Source organism: Balaenoptera physalus (genome assembly GCF_965194825.1).
Source record: "Balaenoptera physalus genome assembly, chromosome: 16".
Taxonomy (NCBI): domain Eukaryota; kingdom Metazoa; phylum Chordata; class Mammalia; order Artiodactyla; family Balaenopteridae; genus Balaenoptera; species Balaenoptera physalus.
This window is the reverse complement of record NC_138898.1, coordinates 6300926-6318740: the sequence shown is the minus strand read 5'-3', so window position 1 is coordinate 6318740 and position 17815 is coordinate 6300926. Positions and strand designations below refer to the sequence as shown.

The 17815-nt window shown below is 48.6% G+C and overlaps 2 protein-coding genes across 3 annotated transcripts in view; both read left to right on the top strand.

The window, feature by feature from the left end:
- Window positions 1–5049, top strand: part of RTF2 (replication termination factor 2) — a 40532-nt gene extending 35483 nt beyond the window's left edge. The window contains exons 6-9 of one of the 2 annotated variants that reach the window (XM_082428176.1): window positions 442–555; window positions 3446–3500; window positions 3608–3703; window positions 4500–5049. In XM_082428176.1, the coding sequence (XP_082284302.1) occupies window positions 442–555; window positions 3446–3500; window positions 3608–3703; window positions 4500–4678 (444 nt within the window). In that variant the 3' untranslated portion in view covers window positions 4679–5049. The remainder of the gene's footprint in view (window positions 1–441; window positions 556–3445; window positions 3501–3607; window positions 3704–4499) is intronic. The other variant, XM_082428177.1, reaches the window with a different exon arrangement.
- Window positions 5050–7210: 2161 nt separating this feature from the next.
- Window positions 7211–9599, top strand: LOC309644450 (protein FAM209-like). The gene is made up of 2 exons (XM_082428191.1): window positions 7211–7776; window positions 8707–9599. The coding sequence occupies exons 1-2, from the start codon at window positions 7528–7530 to the stop codon at window positions 8971–8973; spliced, it is 516 nt and encodes a 171-aa protein (XP_082284317.1). The 5' UTR covers window positions 7211–7527; the 3' UTR covers window positions 8974–9599.
- The last annotated feature ends 8216 nt before the right edge of the window (window positions 9600–17815 follow it).

Sequence of the window (17815 nt, the reverse complement as noted above, 5' to 3'; positions counted from 1 at the left end):
TTATGAAGTCAGTCCTCATGAGATGAGCCAGCAGTAGGTGCTCAGTAAGTATTGCTAATGATTCCTTCAACAGACGCCTCCTAAACGTCCACCCCGTGCTTGGGTCTTTGCATGGGGCCCCTGGAGGTCGGGTCCAGTGGGGAGGCCTGTAAGCAAAGAAGCCCAACACAATTAGGAAGTGGGAGGAACCCTCCAGAAATCCAAGTGCCTAGACACCAGCCAGGGCCAGTCTGGCAGGCAGGCCTGCCATGCTAACTGTACACAGAAACTTTCCCAAGCAGGGCTTGGGGTCAAAAACTGGCCAAGCCAAGGTGCAGGCGGGGGAACAACAGGAATTTCCCAAGAGCTTGAGGACCAGTGGTTGGGCTAAGAGTGAGGATCTGAGGGTAGCTGCTTTCCGCGTGGTGACGGAATCTGTCTTCTCTCTTTCGTCCTCTTCAGTGTGGGGCTGCCTTCCAGGAGGACGACGTCATCGTGCTCAATGGCACCAAGGAGGACGTGGCAACGCTGGAGAGAAGGATGGAGGCGAGGAGGCAGCGAGCCAAGCTGGGAAAGGTACCGGAGTCCCAGGCTCGGTTCTTTGCCTTCCTGAGTTTGGGCGCGAGTCAAGTCTGCAGGTCCTGCCCAGCTGCGGCCTCTGCTCCAGAGCCCATCGCAAACCAGCTGGCTGTGCTGCTGGCGCTGGTTAGGGGTTTGCCGTGATCGAGGCAGTTTTTATGACCAGGCGGGCCCGGGCTCTAGAAGATTAACGCCCTCGCTGGGTTGGGCTCAGTGGTCTGCTCTGCGCTCGGCTACCTCATCGGTGAAGGGGGGCGGGGGGTGACGCCACCTGCAGGGGGCAGGTGTGGGCAGGAGGGTAGAAAAGCTCAGGCCTGTGAAGTCCGCCCAGAGTGCGTCCGGAGGGCAAGGCGGCCACCACGATTGCTGCGCGGGCACCGAGTGTAAGAGGCTTGGTGTCACACCTTGTGAAACTGAGGAGGCGTGAAAGTCACCACCCCCAGCACCTCTGGAGAGCCTGTGCGGCCCAGGTTTGAACGTCCTAGAGATCTGGGGGGAGCCCGGGGCCTGTGCTTCCCACCCACTCCTGGGAGTGCAGATGCAGACGCGCACCCACACACACGCATGCAGACACACACGCAGACACACGCATGCAGACACACGCAGACACACACGCACGCAGACACACACACATGCAGACACACGCATGCAGACACACACACCCTCCCTGCACTCCCTGGAGTGAGGAGCCGAGCAGCCTTCCCACTGTGGAAGCCGCCGGCCTGGCCGTCCTGAGCCTCCCCTGGCCCCGGTTTTGAGTGGCGCCCCGGCGATGCTTGCTGGTGCCCGGCACTCTGGGTCGGGGGTGCTGGGGTGAAGGCTTTGCTTTGCGCCCAGGTCCATAAGCAGTGGAATCAGTGCTTAATGGTCTGATGTGCTGAGCAGGCTCAGAACAGTTGATCAGCTGAGAAACCATTCAGTGTGTCATCGACTCTGGGTCCAGTAGTAAATTTTGTTCTTTCTTGAGTACTTACAGATGATAGCCATGGTCTTTTTTTCATTCTTTAAAAAAAGAAAAAAAAAAGGTTCAGGGTAAATGTGGGAGAAACTTCTTGTCATCAGAACTAAGGCAAAAGAATGCCTAAAGTATTAGAATATTAGTTTCAGGATCCTGAGGACCTAAAACTGTGAAGAAAAATAGCCTGCCTGGTTTTGGGCTACTGGCGTGCACTTACCAGTGACATAAGAATTAAAGATTTGTCAGGTTTTTCACTTTTTAAAATCATAATAGAGGAAAGTGCAAGACCGTATCACCCTGGAATAATATGTAATTCATGGTCATGAGGCTTTAAAAAGCTGAGAATGTGATAGCAGTGTTGTTATTGTGTATGGGTCCAGAATTCTCAGAAAGAGCCAAACCACTGGCATTTCCTCCTTTGAAAGCTTCACTGAGGTAGAAAATAAATAGTGTGTGTGAATGGTTCTGTAGTACAAGGAATCGTGCCCAGCTTTTGTGATCAAATACCAGTGGAAGTACTCCGTGAAGTGGTCTTGTATGAGGTTATTACAACATTCATGAGAAATAAAGAGACGCTCTGTCATTTAAAGGGGTGAGTTTGGGTTTAGAAGCGAATAGAAGTTTGAGATATTTTTGACGACATTTACCAAAAAGGATCTGCTTGTTCTTTGTTGCTACTATTGATCAAGTTCAGTTTTTAAGAAGCACAAAAGGGAAAAATTGTATTGTAACGGAAGCTCCTAGAGACATTGGTGTGGTCATTAGCCTTCTTCTTACTTTACTGAGTTGTCTCCTCTGTCCCAGGCTTCCTGCCAAGTTGTTCAAAGCCCAGTGGAACTAGCATGCCCCTCTCTGCAGAATACTCCCCGGACCTTCTGGGAATGCTTCCTAGAGACGGCTACCAGGAAACCAAAATATTTCCCCAATGTACCCGCAGCTGGAGACAGGGCATAGCATTTCCTGTCTAAGGCCTTATTACTCGTGCTTTTCAGATAACCTCAGCTGTGAATGGAGGGCTTAGAAATTAGCAGTTTTCTGCATTTTTTTTTTTTTTTTGAAGAATGAGGTGTTACCCTCACAAATTTGAGTGCATGTCTTGCATGTGTGAAATGAGCAGGACGTGTTTATGTTTTATGCAAGTGTTACAGATCACGTAGCATGTATGTAGTACAGGTTCAGGGCCACTGCCCGAGCAAGGTCTTTGATGTTTTCTAGTGATGGGAGCCTTCTGAAGCGTTTAGGCTGCGTATCTTTACCGCCACCTTTTGCATGCTTAGGAAAACAGCATGTTTAAAGTAAATTCTCTGAGTGAACGTAAGTCCTGTTTGTCCTTTCTGTGACTGAATCAGCTGTGTGGTTTTAGAATGGTTTGTTTCATTTCTTAAATTTTTGCTGACCAATTTAACTATTATGAGCGACCGAATTCTAACAAGTAATCCAGAGTTGAGGAGAATCGGCTAAAGTGTTCTTTAGTACAGGCCTCAAGTCCTTACAGTTAACTACACAAATGTCAAAGCAGCTGGACAACTTTGAAGAAGTCTTCCCGGAAGGGTTAAGGTTCAGTACTGGCTAGACTTGGGTTGTTATCCGGTTAACCGCCCTTTGGTGTGCAGTCGTCACCGCGAACGCTGACTGTTCCCACTGAAACCTGTCCTCCGCGTTGAGGTGTTTTAAGGAGGTGGTTTGGGAATGTAACTGTACAGCCGAGCGGATCTCTGCGGATGTGTGTCACGTGAGGCGAGAGTGCGCAACTGGAAACACGTGGGGAGGCCCGAGGTTAGGGCAGAGGATCGGAGTCGTCTTCAGCGGGAGCCCTGGCCTGAGTGACCCGTGTCGGCCTCTCCCTGGGCTCCCGGACTGGCGGGAGCCACACTGACTCCAAAATCAGTGCATCTGAGCACGTGTCCACCCTCCCCTTTCTTTTCACAGAAAACAAAGAAACCCAAGGTGGCAGAGTCTCTCTCAAAATCAGATGTCAGTGAAGGTAAGATGCTAAAAGAGCTCCTTATTTTAGCAAAAATAAGGCCATAGGCCTGTTTCCTAAATAAGTTCCTGATGTTGTTTTGTTTTGCTTACTTTGTTTTTTCACAGAAGCCCCAGGACCATCAAAAATGAAGACAGGGAAGCCCGAAGAAACCAGCCTTGATTCTCAAGAGAAGAAAAGCACCTTGGCTCCCAGAAGTGCAGGTGGGTCCTATTGAGATGGCAGTGGGCCACTAGACAGCTGGCAACCTGCGTGGGTGCATCACAGTTTTGCTGGCGTGAATTCGAGAACTCAAGCTTGTCCTAATGGTGTCTCTAAATAGTTCACCGAGCTCTCTTGGGGGGTAACTAAGAAACAGTTGATTCACCTTAGAGCAGGAGCCCTCTCGGGACGGAAGGGGTGTGGGCGCAAATGCCAGTTTCCCTGAGGAATCTGCACTTGGGGCCAGGCTAACAAGGGGCGCTGAGGCCTGACGCGGGCGTTCCCTAATTTAAGGCTGGGGCGCGCTGTGCACCGCCTGTGCACTCGAGCCGGCCTTCCTCCACCTGCTATTGACCGAGAGCCATTCTATCTGCTGGATAGTCCAGAATTTAGTGCCTTTCTCCCAAAACTCACTACCTTTAACAAAGAAAATAGTATTTATTTCACAAAGAAGAAAAGCACAGATTGATGCGGTAAAGGAGTGTGTAATCCTGTGGTGTAATCGTCCTCCAGAGTGTTCATGGGTCCCAGTCCCCCAGACACACACCTCAGCCACCTGGCCTCGGCATCTCATGTACGTCATCCCCGGAGCTGGGACCAGTGCCGAGAATGTATAGCAAGTAGTGATTAGTGTGATTTTAAATACAGTAGCTTCATTTGTTTTTAGGACTTGGCGATTGAGATAACGTATTTCAACATTCATCCCCAGAAAGCAGGAAGGAAATTCCTGGGATTAATGAACTTTTGAGGATGTGACGTAGTCCCAGCTTTAAAGTTTTGGGCTTTTCATTTTTCCAGCAGCACACGGGAGCTCTTCCGGAAAAGCCGGGAAGCCTCCATGTGGAGCCATGAAGAGGTCCATCGCCGACAGCGGAGAGTCAGAAGCTTACAAGTCCCTTTTCACGACCCACAGCTCCGCCAAGCGCTCCAAGGAGGAGTCGGCCCACTGGGTCACCCACACGTCCTACTGCTTCTGAGGCCCGGGGCGCGGCCTCAGCGCACCTCAGAGCCCAGAGCCCGCGTGGCAGGGCAAGATGGGGGCTCGGTGACCCCGCCGGCCCCGCCGTGTCGCCCTCTCCGCTCACCGCCTCCCCCTGTGCGTGTGGACCTTCCCCGGCCAAAGCACGCTGGCCGCGCTATTTATGCTTAAAATAATTAAAGACTCCAGATTCCTCACGGGTATGTGGTTGGCTCATTTTGACTCAGATTCTCATGGTTTTGCTCGCGGCGGTTAACGGCGCCAGGGAGGGGACTGAGGGGCCTTCCTTGCGGATCGCCTTGATGAGAGAGGAGATTTAGTTGGCACCCGGTGATTTCGTACGAAAATAAAGTCTAAAGTCTGCTCTTGCTCTCGTCTCTGTATTTTTCTTCTTTCTTCCCCGAGCGTTGAGTAAGAAAATTGCGGCCATTGCACTGAGAGCGATAGTAGTTCTATGACATCATGTCAATTCCACTTTCCCTCTCAGCAGAAGATTATAAAAGGGGGAAACTGTGCATAAAATTGGTGTATCTTATCCATAAAGTGTGTTGAAGTGAATAATTAATGAAATTCTCCTATGAGACCAAGAATCAGGAACATCCAGGTTCAACACTGCCTTTCTGGAGACAGTTGTATCATTGAGATGGTTCTTTATACCAGACCCAGGGCCCTGGTTTCCATTAAAAAGCAGGCAAAGGAAACACAACATTGTAAGTCAGCTGTACTTCAGTAAAATACATTTTTTAAAATAGCAGGCAAAGGAGCTGGGAGAGGAAGGTCGGAGGCCGGAGGGGGCAGCCTCAGAGGGAGGATTCTGGGGAGGGGGTGGAGAGCCGGACGCAGCCTGCTCCGTCCCGGGTCCTGTGTTGACATTGTGAATATAGAGGCATTTTAATCAGAATGATCTTAACGTCAGTGAATTTCTGTTGTGGACTTTTCCAGAACAAACCTGAAAATTATCTATTTTCTTTCCCAGATCAGCATTTATATACATTTACATACAGGCAAGTCTGGTTATAATAGCCATGCCTATTTCCTAACCAACCCTTGGGCCTCACGCCCCCGTAAGCCCTGCACAGGTGCTCTCGGCAGGGAGCCCCACGTCCCCACCCCAAGCTGGGGGAGCATGTGCCCCAGGGCAGTCTGTGCGGCTGGATCCCACTCTGCGTCTCCCCTCCTGGTTTCAAACCGTCTCACAGAACTTCTCCATCACTCAACACAGTTAGAGGCACAGTGCAGGCACCCAGTGGACCCTTGGTTATATCCAGCAGAAGGCTTTATTCCCCGGGAATAAGTGTGAATCAGGTGACCCAGCAGAACAGGTACACGCCCTGCGTTCCATTAGTTGGGACTTTTTGTTTCATGTCATTTTTAGAAACTGATGGTTTCAAGTGCACTGGCCAGTGAGCCCTGGCTGTACTCCTGGCAGCGGCCTCTGTCGTCCTGCAGGCTGTGCCCCTCTCGCTTCAGAGTCTTCACACCTGCCTGATGTCAACCACGTCCCCATTTTATCCCGCCTCCTCCTGGTCATCCCTCACATTCTGAGTGTCTTCTTCAGGAAAGCCTTCCTGCCTGAACCAACCTAGAGCTGCCCCCTTGTGTTCTCTTAAAGCTCTCTGTTCTTATCACAAATGTTATTTTTTCTTTTTTGGCCACACCGTGCAGCATGCAGGATCTTAGTTCCCCAACCAGGGGTCGAACCCGTGCCTTCTGTATTGAGAGCATACAGTCTTAACCACTGGACCACTAGGGAAGTCCCCTTATCACAATTTTAATGAAATAAATGATACTCTTAATTAACTCAGGCATTGCACACTCAGGTGAAGTCAATGAGCGTAACTGTGAGGCGATAGGGAGTGGTGGGGACTGTGGAGAAAACATGGCCACCTAGAGGGGCGGTTTCTACTCAGCTCCAACAGAGAGGGGCCCCCATGTTACCAGATCGTCCATACTTTTCAAAGGAAACTTAGTTTCCTTTGAAATCTGGCCTTTTTAAGTGAAGCCCTCCCCCCACCGACATTAAATATTGGCAAATAATCATTTTCAGAAACAATGTAGGCCAAACAAAGTACATCAGTGGCTCCTAGTCTGTAGCCTCTGTTTTTTTGGTGTTTTTTTTTTTTTTAGCCTCTGGTTTAATATCTTTCTTCCCACTAGGCTCTCAGCTCCACAGGGGCACATGCCCAGTCTGCTCTGCTCACCACAGTGTCTGCAGTCAACAAATAGAAAAACAAAAATAGGGCTTCCCTGGTGGCGCAGTGGTTGAGAATCTGCCTGCCAGTGCAGGGGACACGGGTTCGAGCCCTGGTCTGGGAGGATCCCACATGCCGCGGAGCGGCTGGGCCTGTGAGCCACAGCTGCTGAGCCTGCGCGTCTGGAGCCTGTGCTCCGCAACAGGAGAGGCCGCGGTGGTGAGAGGCCTGCGCACCGCGATGAAGAGTGGCCCCCACTTGCCGCAACTAGAGAAAGCCCTCGCATAGAAACGAAGACCTAACACAGCCATAAAGAAAGAAAGAAAGAAAGAAAAAACAAAAATAGATGGACTCTCCCAGTAGAGCATGAGGGTCAGAAAGAACATACTGGCAAGGAGATGGCCTTCTATCACTCCCCGCCTCTCTTTTTATTGCCCGCTGGAAATTTCGCCATTTCCCTTTAAACCCTACTCCCAGGTGACCCCTGCGAGCCTCTTTATCCTCTGCCCTGAAGTCATCACAATGGCCAGAGCTGGTTCTGGCTCAGGGCCTCTGTGACATCACCAACCGCCCAGCCCAGCCCTGGTCCCCAGTCTCCGGGTGCAAGGGCAGACCAACCCACCATGAGCCACTTTGTCCCCCATCTCTGCTCACCATGCGGACGCTGAAATGGTTCTTGTTCTTTCCTCTGTGCCTCTCCTGTGGCTATGCCTTTATGTTTTCTTCTCTGAGGGATAAAGCCAGAGAACCCCAGGGGAAGGTGCCTTGCGGAGGGCACTTTCGAATTCGGCAGAATCTCCCAGAGCATGCCCAGGGCTGGCTTGGGAGCAAGTGGCTCTGGCTTTTTTTCGTTGTCGTGCTGTATATGATGCTAAAGTTTCGAGGAGATAGTGAGAAGGATAAGGTAAGGATGGCTCCGTTTTTCACACCACATTGATTCCATCTCAGAAAGCTCAGACTCAGAGGAACACATGCTCTGGTTGTTACAGGCAAGACCGTTAAGTACAACGAATTTGAATACAGAGTACCTACTTCTGGTCCTGAGAAATGTTGGCTAACTCATTTCCCGACGTGTCCTTAGGGAGGACGGTAGATCTTAACTCACAGAGGTGGGGACTCGTAGTTGAAGACCACCTTCTGTTTACTGGGCAACTAAAACCTTGGCTCAATATTAATCCTGTTAAATCAGATTTTTCAAATTGAGGATAGATTCAAGAACTTGGCGTGTTTCAGGTCAACATTATTTATGGAGGCAGATTCACTGCCCCTGATTTTTAATTTCCCTAGCGTTTGAATTATTACAAGTTGCTGAACTGAATGGAAATGGTATCATTATCCCAAGTAAAGGAAAAGACCTGTCGTAAAGGGTCAGAGGTGTAAAGAGGTAACGGCCTGTCCATAAAGTGGCTGAACAGCTCTGAGAAGGGGAAGGGAGAGAAATACAGCAGCCTGTTCGCTCCTGGACAAACCCACCGCTTCAGGATTCTGTGTCCAAACTGATGGGAGCAGGGGTTGGCGAACCTTTTCTGTAAAAGGCCAGATAGTTGATATTTTCAGTTTTGCAGCCCATTCAGTCTCTGTTGCAAGGACTCAACTCTGCCGTTTGAGCATGAAAGCAGCCATAGACAATATGCCAATGAACGAGCCTGGCTGTGTTCCAATAAAACTTTATTAACAAAAAAAGCTGGTGGGCCGGATTTGGCCATCGTTTGCCAATCCCTGGGCTAGATCAATGCTAGAGCCAACTTCTCTTAGGTGAGCCCAGCTCTCTTAGAATTGTGTCAAAACCAGCAACATCAACAGTATTATTCACCCTGAATATCTTTCTTGACAGGAGCAGAAGAATCCTCCTGCCCTTCGAGGCTGTTCATTTCGCTCTCCAATAAAGAAAAATCAAAATGCTTCCCCCAACAAAGACTATGCATTCAATACCTTAACCCAGCTCGAGATGGACCTTGTGAAATTCATGTCCAAGGTGCGGAATCTGAAAGCCGCCATGGCAACTGGCGGTAACCTCAAGTTTCAGAACTCAGAGGTGCCTGCAGACCCACACAATAATATTACAATATATGAGATATGGGGCGAAGAAGACTCCGAGTGAGTGGATTTGTGTGTCAAAGTAGGAGAGGAAAATTTGAGTGTTGACAAACCGTATGCAAACTAATAAAACTATTCTGAAGAAAAAGAATTCTCGAACTTGGGACGTTTTTCCTTTCTCTTTTTTTAAGCTTGAAAAAAGTGCGAGGCCAGTAGCCATAGCAGTTATTGTTTTGTTTTTGCCTTCCTCACTTCCTCTAGAGCTGAGGGTGGTGAGAAGTGTATGGACAGTGACATTAGTGTAGGGTGACATTCTTGGCCACTGTGCCATGGCCCTTGTAGAATAAGGCTTGGGAAATTTGGGGTAAGATGCTGATATTATTGTCATAATAACTATCTTTATAGTAGCTATTTTTGCAAAAGACAGAACCTTTTTTATCTTTATGATATATTACAAAGGACAACTTTATAGGTTTTAAAATGATAAAAATGATTGTTAGGAGGTGTGTGTGTCAAGGGGATTCTAGAATCATTTCATTTTCTCACCACCAGAAAAGTCGTCTTATTCACTGTCTCATGGGTCTCATGCATTGACTTTTCTACTACAAAACTAACAGTTACATGTGTCTAAGTGGATTAAGAAAAATGGAGAATCAAACCATGTTTTGTTTTGTTTTTGAATTAATTAATTTATTTATTATTATTTATTTTATTTTATTTTTGGCTGTGTTGGGTCTTCGTTTCTGTGCGAGGGCTTTCTCTAGTTGCGGCAAGCGGGGGCCACTCTTAATCGCGGTGCACGGGCCTCTCACTATCGCGGCCTCTCTTGTTGCGGAGCACAGGCTCCAGACGCGCAGGCTCATTAATTGTGGCTCACGGGCCTAGTTGCTCCGCGGCATGTGGGATCTTCCCAGACCAGGGCTCGAACCCGTGTCCCCTGTATTGGCAGGCAGATTCTCAACCACTGCGCCACCAGGGAAGCCCTCAAACCATGTTTTTAATGTAATGTGGATATAGATGAGCTAACCAGGGTTCCCAAATTGGTCAATATGAATATTCTTTATAATACTTATTTAAAATATGGGTATTTTGGCATGTTTGTATGGCTAATGGAAACTACACTTACTCCAGGCTGTTCTCTTAGCTCAGGACCCCTAATCTAGGCCAGCCTGGTAGTTTTAGAGAAGTGCAGGGACTTCCCTGGCAGTCCAGTGGTTAAGACTTCGCCTTCCAATGCAGGGGGTGCGGGTTTGATCCCTGGTCAGGGAGCTAAGATCCCACATGCGCCTCGTGGCAAAAAAACAAAACATAAAACAGAAGCAGTATTGTAACAAATTCAATAAAGGCTTTTAAAAAAATGGTCCACATCAAAAAAAAAATCTTAAAAAAAAAAAAAAGAGACCTGCAGGTGCAGGCCTGGGCAGAGACGTCAGCTGTGCGAGACCATGGAAATTCCCTTATTTCCACTTCAGTCCAAATTAAAGTGGGCTTGACTCTCCATCACCTTCCTTCCCAGCCACGAAGAGCTCACAGTGTTCATCCTCATCGCTGGGGCACAGTCCTCAGGATCAGTCGCACATACGTGTTCGGGAAGAGACCTCAGATCAGAGCCGGCCATCTCTTCCCCTCTCGTAACTGTGACGCTACCTTTGAAAAGTGGTCCCTGAACCCTTTACCTTTTGCCGAAACTTCAACTTCAAGGATGTGGAAAAACTGGAAGGCACTGAGACGCCTCCTTTGTGCCTTCTGTACTCTTTCTGGGTGTTTTCAAGCAAATGGGACTATGTGAGTTATTTTCACAGCACATTCTGAAGAAATGAAGATAAGGAAAAAAGACTTTGGTTTTAACCTGTGATGTCAACATGGGGCACATTTTAGATTAGAATAGAGATAATGTAAAGGTTGCCAAACCATGGCTCACGGGCCAGATCAGCCCACTGCCTGTTTTTGTACAGCCCATGAGCAAATAATGGTTTTTATACTTTTAAATGGTTGAAAAAAATCAAATGATGAATTGTGTTTCATGGCATGAAAATTACATGAAGTTCGGGAATTCCCTGGTGGTCCAGTGATTAGGACTTGGCACTTTCACTGCCGAGGGCCTGGGTTCGATCCCTGGTCAGGGAACTAAGATCGGCAAGCCACGAGGTGAAGCCAAAAAAAAAAAAAAAAAAAAAAAAAATTACATGAAATTCACATTTCAGTGACCATAAATAAATTTTTATTGGAACACAGCTGCACCCATTTACATATTGCCTATGGTTGCTTTTGTGCTCTGTGGCAGAGTTGAATTACTGCACAGAAACCATTATGGCCCCAAAGCTGAAAATGTTTACTAACTAGCCCTTTACAGGAAAAGTTTGCCAATCCTAGTTTATGCTAATCTTATTTATATGTTAACAACCAGAAAAGGTGTTCATTGAGAACCAATGTATTCAATAACCTTCACAAATATCCCCTCTTTGTCTGATAGGCAAAAATGTAATTTCATATCATATTTTTGTGTCTAGTTTTGTCCAGGTCACTACTAGCTAATGATGGGAATCCTAAGAAAGAGCAAAACATCAAAATGCCTTATAGCAAGTCTATCGAGGACATAAATGAGAACGAAATCTGCTGTACGATTGGATTTAGCAATTCCCATAAAATAGTGTCCCGGGTCTTTGCCTCGCCCTAACACAGAGCTTTGCAGACCTCGGTGTTGCCTGGAAAACAGTGTTTCGTCACCCCAGTCCATTTCATGCAATATTTTCAGGCAAAAATGCGTTAGATATAGATGGAGAAGCCGGAGCTCCACAAAGCTGCTCACCTCTGTTGTTCCAGTGTCAACTCAAACCCCAGTGTTACCACACTCCGCGGTGACTCAGCAGATCGTAGCCGCGGGATCGCTGTAGTTGTCTACACCTGCTGTCTGTCAGAGGAGGTTCACTCGGGTGGTTGGCAGAATTCGTAGCCAAGACCCTCTCTTGGGGGCCTGAAGAGGCCGCTGCCATACGTGAGGTGATGGGTCGTGGGGCAGGGACGTGAGGGCAGCCTTGAGGATCTGAGAATGGTCCCCAGTCAACAGCTAGAAAAGAAACCCGGAATCTCAGCCATACAACTGCAAGGACATGGGCTCCACCAGCAACCAGTGACCTGGAAGAAGCCCCCGAGTCAGAGGGGATCCCAGTCTGGTGAGACCCTGAGCATATGAGCCCACCTACCAGAACATAGGAGACTCCCAACCCACAGAAACTGTGAGATAATAAATGTGTGTTGTTTGAAGCCACTAAGTGGCTTTGTGGTAGTTTATTACACAGCAGTAGAAAATCAATACAGCACACACACACACACACACACGCACACACACACACACACACAAACTCTTTCCATCTGCTGTTTCTGATGCCTCGGATGACACATCCATGCTCCCTCTGGCCTAGTGACCAGCCTCTGAACCAGGGGAATGGGACCAAAGGAATACTGGCAGAGGATCACGAACAGGGATACCCTGCCCCTTGAAACCAGAGGTTACAAAGTGTTGGCTCAGGGACCAAACCTCCCCCCACCCCGGCATGTTTGTTTGACCCATAATCATATTCTCTAACATTTTATTTTGAAATTTGTAGATTCACAGGAAGTTGCAAAAGTAGCAGAGTATCTCCTTAGACGCTTGGCCTAGTTTTCCGCATTGGTTTTCCCCAGTGGTTACATCTTATGTAACTTGAGTACAGTCACAAAACCAGGAGACTGACATTGCAACAGTGTATGTGGGGAGTTCTGTGTTGTTTTATCCCGGGTGTGGAGGCATGGACCCACCACTCCACCATCCCAGCAGAGACCCCCAACCCCTGGCATCCACCAATCAGTTTCCATCTCTGTGATGTTTTTAAAATTTTATTTATTATTTTATATTTATTTTTGGCTGTGTTGGGTCTTTGTTGCTGTGCACCGGCTTTCTCTAGTTGCGGCGAGTGGGGGCTGCTCTTCATTGTGGTGCGCGGGCTTCTCATTGCAGTGGCTTCTCTTGTTGTGGAGCACGGGCTCTAGGCACGCGGGCTTCAGTAGTTGTGGCTTGTGGGCTCAGTAGTCGTGGCTCGCAGGCTTAGTTGCTCTGCGCATGTGGGATCTTCCTGGACCAGGGATTGAACCCGTGTCCCCTGCATTGGCAGGTGGATTCTTAATCACTGCGCCACCAGGGAAGTCCCCATCTCTATGATTTTTGTCCTTACAAGAATGTTATGTGAATGAAATCATACAGTGTGTGACCTTTTATTTTTTAATATTTATGTATTTATTTAGCTGCGCCGGTTCTTAGTTGCGGCACACAAGCTCCTTAGTTGCAGCATGCGGGCTCTTAGTTGCGGCGTGCAGGATCTATCTAGTTCCCTGACCAAGGATCAAACCCGAGCCCCCTGCATTGGGAGCTCAGAGTCTTAACCACTGGACCGCCAGGGAAGTCCCCTACAGTGTGTGACCTGTGAGGCTGGCTTCTTTCACTCGACATAAGGCCCTTCAGATCTATCCAGGTAGTCTCATGTGCCAGCCTGTCTGCTGCTGAGTCCGTGGAACCCTCTGCCTACGGTGTGGGGGAAGTTTTGGTCTCTTGTAGGTTTCGGTTATAATTACAGAGCTGCTATGAAGAATCGTGTGCAGGTTTTTATGTGAACACGCATTTTCATCTTTCTGGTATAAACGCCCAGGGTTGCGGTCGCTGGGTCACATGGGAAGTGCGTGTTTTGGCTTCCACTAAGAGTCAAAGATTTAGAAGAAGATACACCCTGGGAACTGCCGCTCCTTCCTCATCCCAGCTACCCGGATCCCACACCCTCCTGCCTCCCCGAAGCCCTGTAGTGATGTGATCAGCCTCTTTGGTTTCTGTTTTATCCTTCCTGTCTTCCTCTTGCATAAACGAACAGATGCGTGTGTATTTTCTTATACCCCTTGTTTCCGACGTGAAGGACAGCAAGCTTTCCAAATTCTTTGGGGCTTTGCTTTTTCCACTTACCAGAAGGTTCTTGGAAATCCCTTCAAAGTGGCTCTTAGGGGGTCTTTCTCATTCTTTTTTCCCGCTGCAGAGTGCTCCATTGTGTTTGTTCAGCCCCTGCCTTATATGTGGACATTCAGGTAGCTTCCAGTAGTTTGAAATGACAAATAATGATGCAGTGAATAACCTTGTGCATACTTATTTTTATGGTGTTGGAGATGTATCTTCAGGGTAGGTTCCTAGGAGTGGGCCTGGTGGGGAGAAGGGTGAATGCATGTGTGGTTTTGTTAGGCACTGCTAAATTTCCCTCCAGAAGGGCTGTGCTGAGTCGCGTTCTCATCAGGGATGCCAACACAGCGTTTCAGCTGCCCGAAACGCCGTTCTTAGAACGCTTTGCATGGCTTGCAGTTACTGACAATTTCCACTAGGTGGCAGACAAAGCCCGTCACAGGGAACAGCGCTCTCGTTTCCCGAAGATTTCGTTTTCAAGGGCCCTCGATAACAGTCATGTGTGAGTTGAAGTAGTAGCTGTCATAACACTTTTATCCCAGTTAGCAACTGGCATTCATTGTACTGGTAGTAATGAAAACATTACTTTTTGTTAACAATGAACATTTGTCGTTTGATTATTCACTCATTCATTCAAGTGTTTGTTCTATGCACTGTTCCAGGCTCTGGGCATGAGGAGATAAAAACAAGCAAGCAAACATCTTGCCGGCACAGAGCTTGCATTCCACTGGGGGAGAGACAAGAAACACGTACATAAGTGTAATATGTGGGCTGTCAGGTGGGCCCATGTACTACAGAGAAAGGTAAAACAAGGAAGGAGAGCAGGGTTTGGGGGTCAGTGAGTGATTGTTGGTTTAGGATCTTAGTGTGGTCAGGGAAGGACTGCTGAGAAGCCCTTACTGGAGGGAGTCAGCCCTGAGGACCCGCGAGGAGATGAGGAGGACGGGAAGGGAAAGTGCAAAGGCCCTGAGGCAGGAGCACCAGGCCTCAAGGCGAGCTGCTGGGGGTCCCGTACTTGGGGCCGAGTGAGGGAGGGGATGAGGTGGGACACAGGGAGTGGGTGCCTCACAGGCCACCGGCAGGACTCGAGTTTCCCTCCTAGAGAGATGAGGGCTGTGGGGAGACTGTGGAAACCCTCCTTCCCCCACTCCCCAGACAGAGACGCACCCATTCTCCAGGTGTCTCCAAACGGCCCAGCCCGGGCCACACCTGATCTGGGCTTTGTTGGTCTCTGTTTTCAGGGGCCCTTGGGGGTGGGGGACATGGGGACGACAGATGGGGGGGAGATGAGGCTTCCTGTGGGAGACGAGGCACCTTTCAGGGGCCCTGCTGGGTGACCTCTGCCTTCCATTGTCTTTGGGCCACTTAATTCTGTAAACTGTAGAAAGTGGGTAATACACGAAGCCTCGGTGTTTATCAAAATGCAGGTGGATCTCATGTAGGGGACGCAGTTAGTTGTGCAGCTCTGCATCTGTCTGTCTGTCCTCCTGTCGGCTTCCGGTCCTTTGAAGCCTCCTCTGAACCTGCTGTACCGTCCTACTGACCCCTCCTTAACCAGTGAGTTGAGTCACGTTTTTGACACATGATCGTCTTATATTGCATGAGTCGTGAGTCTGCCGCTTCAAAAGTTCCCTCTCCCTCTGCCCTGAGCCCTTCTCAGCCATGGTGCGTACATGAAGACACCTCTAGCACGTTACCCCAGGAGGTGAAGAAACTAGATTCCCTTCCATCCTGAAAACCCATAAAAAGGAAATGTGATGGAGAGGAGGGAGCAGTGGCTGTGGGAGGACCAGCTGCGGCCCAGGCTCTCCTGTCTTCCATTCTCTAGGTGTCAGGGACACCCAGGGGAGGGGGCCCAGCAGGGACCTGCCCAAGGGTGGTGACCCGGGAGATGTAGCACCCTGGAGACAAAGGGGAGGCTCTAAGCTCCTGAGGGCAGAGCCTGGTCTCACTACGAGCCCCTCCTCCTCCTCCCACCAGACCCTCGCTCCCTGTGCAGGCGAGAGAGAGGCCTCCCCAGCCTTGAGGTCACTCCTGGCGCCCTCAGGAAAGCGCCTGCCTTTATTGGGCAAACTTCTGGATTCCTTCAACTTGAAGAGACCGCAAGTCTGCTCAGTACCCTTCCCTCCCCAGTGTGTGTGGACTTAGACATCCGGCAGACGCTGCAGGAGCTCTGCCTCTCACTTGGACCAGTGCCTTCCGGCCACTTCGTTCCTCCAGAAACACCCTCTCCCCTTCACTCGCTCATCCTTCGTCCCGTCGTTTATCTGTTCATCATTCAGCCAGCACTCAGGAGCATCTCGCTGTGCGAACGTGGCAGTGGGTGCTGAGGACACAGGGATGAGCGGACGTGGACCACAGGGAGACCCACCTCACACACCTTAGAGGCTGCTCTCGAGAAAGAGACTGTAAAATGGTGCAGCCACTGTGAAGAACGGTATGGAAGTTCCCCAAACACTTAAAAATAGAATTTCCATGTGATCCAGCAAATCCTCTTGTGGGTATATACCCCCAAGAATTAAAAGCAGGATCTGGAAGAGATGTTTGCACACCCAGGCTCATAGCAGTGTTGTTCACAACAGCCAAGAAGTAGAAGCAACCTAAGTGTCCATGGATGGATGAATGGGTGAACAAAATGTGTCTTATACATGCGTTGAGTATTATTCGGCTTCAAAAAGGCCAAGCCCCCTCTGGGCACCAGGAATGCAAAGGTAATCAAATCCTACAGTATTATTGGAGGCTGTCAGACAATTAGGAAAAACAGACAGTGGCTATAAACACATAAAAATATACAACAGCATTCAGGAGCGGCTAAGTGCTGTGAAGAAAAATACTCCAGAGGAGGGGTCTCTTGTGCCAGATGGTCAGGGAAGACCTTTCAGAGGATACTTTGAGCAAACCTGTGTGAGGTGAGGACCCAGTGATGGGAAAAGCAAGTGCAAAGGGCCTGAGGTTCTCCGAGAAACCCACCGCTTCCTTCAGAGGGCTGCCCTCCATACTTAATTATACCTTCATTTGTGTTGTGATTGGCTCCTTAACGGATATGCTGTCCCCAAATGTGCCACTTTGGCATAAGGGTTATTTTGAGCTGAAGGCAGCTGAGGCAGGAAGAGTTGTCCGCCCTCCCCTTTTCTGCCTAAAAGCAGGACATAAATTTCCCACTGAGGAAGGTGCCCCCCTTCCCCGCACACCGGGGGGAGAACAGTGACTCTTACCATCAAAGACTGAGAGTCGAAACCGAGATGCATTTGCATAAACAGACCTGACTAGAACAGTCCTTTCTCCATTAGTTTCCCCCATATATTTCCTAGTCACTTCCCCACAGTTTGTCCCTTGAACCCTAAACCCTCTTTCCTTTGTTAAAATGGTATATAAGCCCCTGAGTCTACCTGCTTCTTTGATTGTCACTTCTTTTCTGTGAACTCCTGTGCACACAAATATTAGTAAAAATTGTCTTCCGTTCATCTTTTATTAGTTTAATTCATAAACCCCTATTTACTGAGCATAAGAGAGTAGAGGAAGAGCTTTCCTCCCCAACATTTTTTTGTCTTTTTTTTTCTTTCTTTATTATTATTATTATTTTAGTTTTCTTTTTTTTCTCCCCAACATTTTAAATACTCTATTTTTAATAGATTTTGGCTCCTCGTATTCTCGAGTTTGGAGGTACCGTAATTTAACCAGTTCCCTGCTGGTGGATGCCTGGGTGCCCTCCAGTGTTTTGTTATCACGAACACATATGGTACCTATTTCCCTAGATTGGGCAGGATTTGATGCTTCCCACTTCAGGCCGTACAACCGCCATCTGCCAGTGTTTGGGTTTATTCCACAGTCAGCAAACACTGAAAGCACAGCCAGGCAAGGCACTGAAAACAAAAACCCTGCAGTGGCTTACACGTGACTTATTTTAGAATTTCTAAGTACAGTTAAGTGA

Coding starts and splice junctions, on each gene's coding strand:
- LOC309644450 (XM_082428191.1), top strand. CDS start 7,528: ATGCGGACGCTGAAATGGTTCTTGTTCTTTCCTCTGTGCCTCTCCTGT. Junction 7,777..8,706: donor GAGATAGTGAGAAGGATAAG/GTAAGGATGGCT, acceptor CTTTCTTGACAG/GAGCAGAAGAATCCTCCTGC.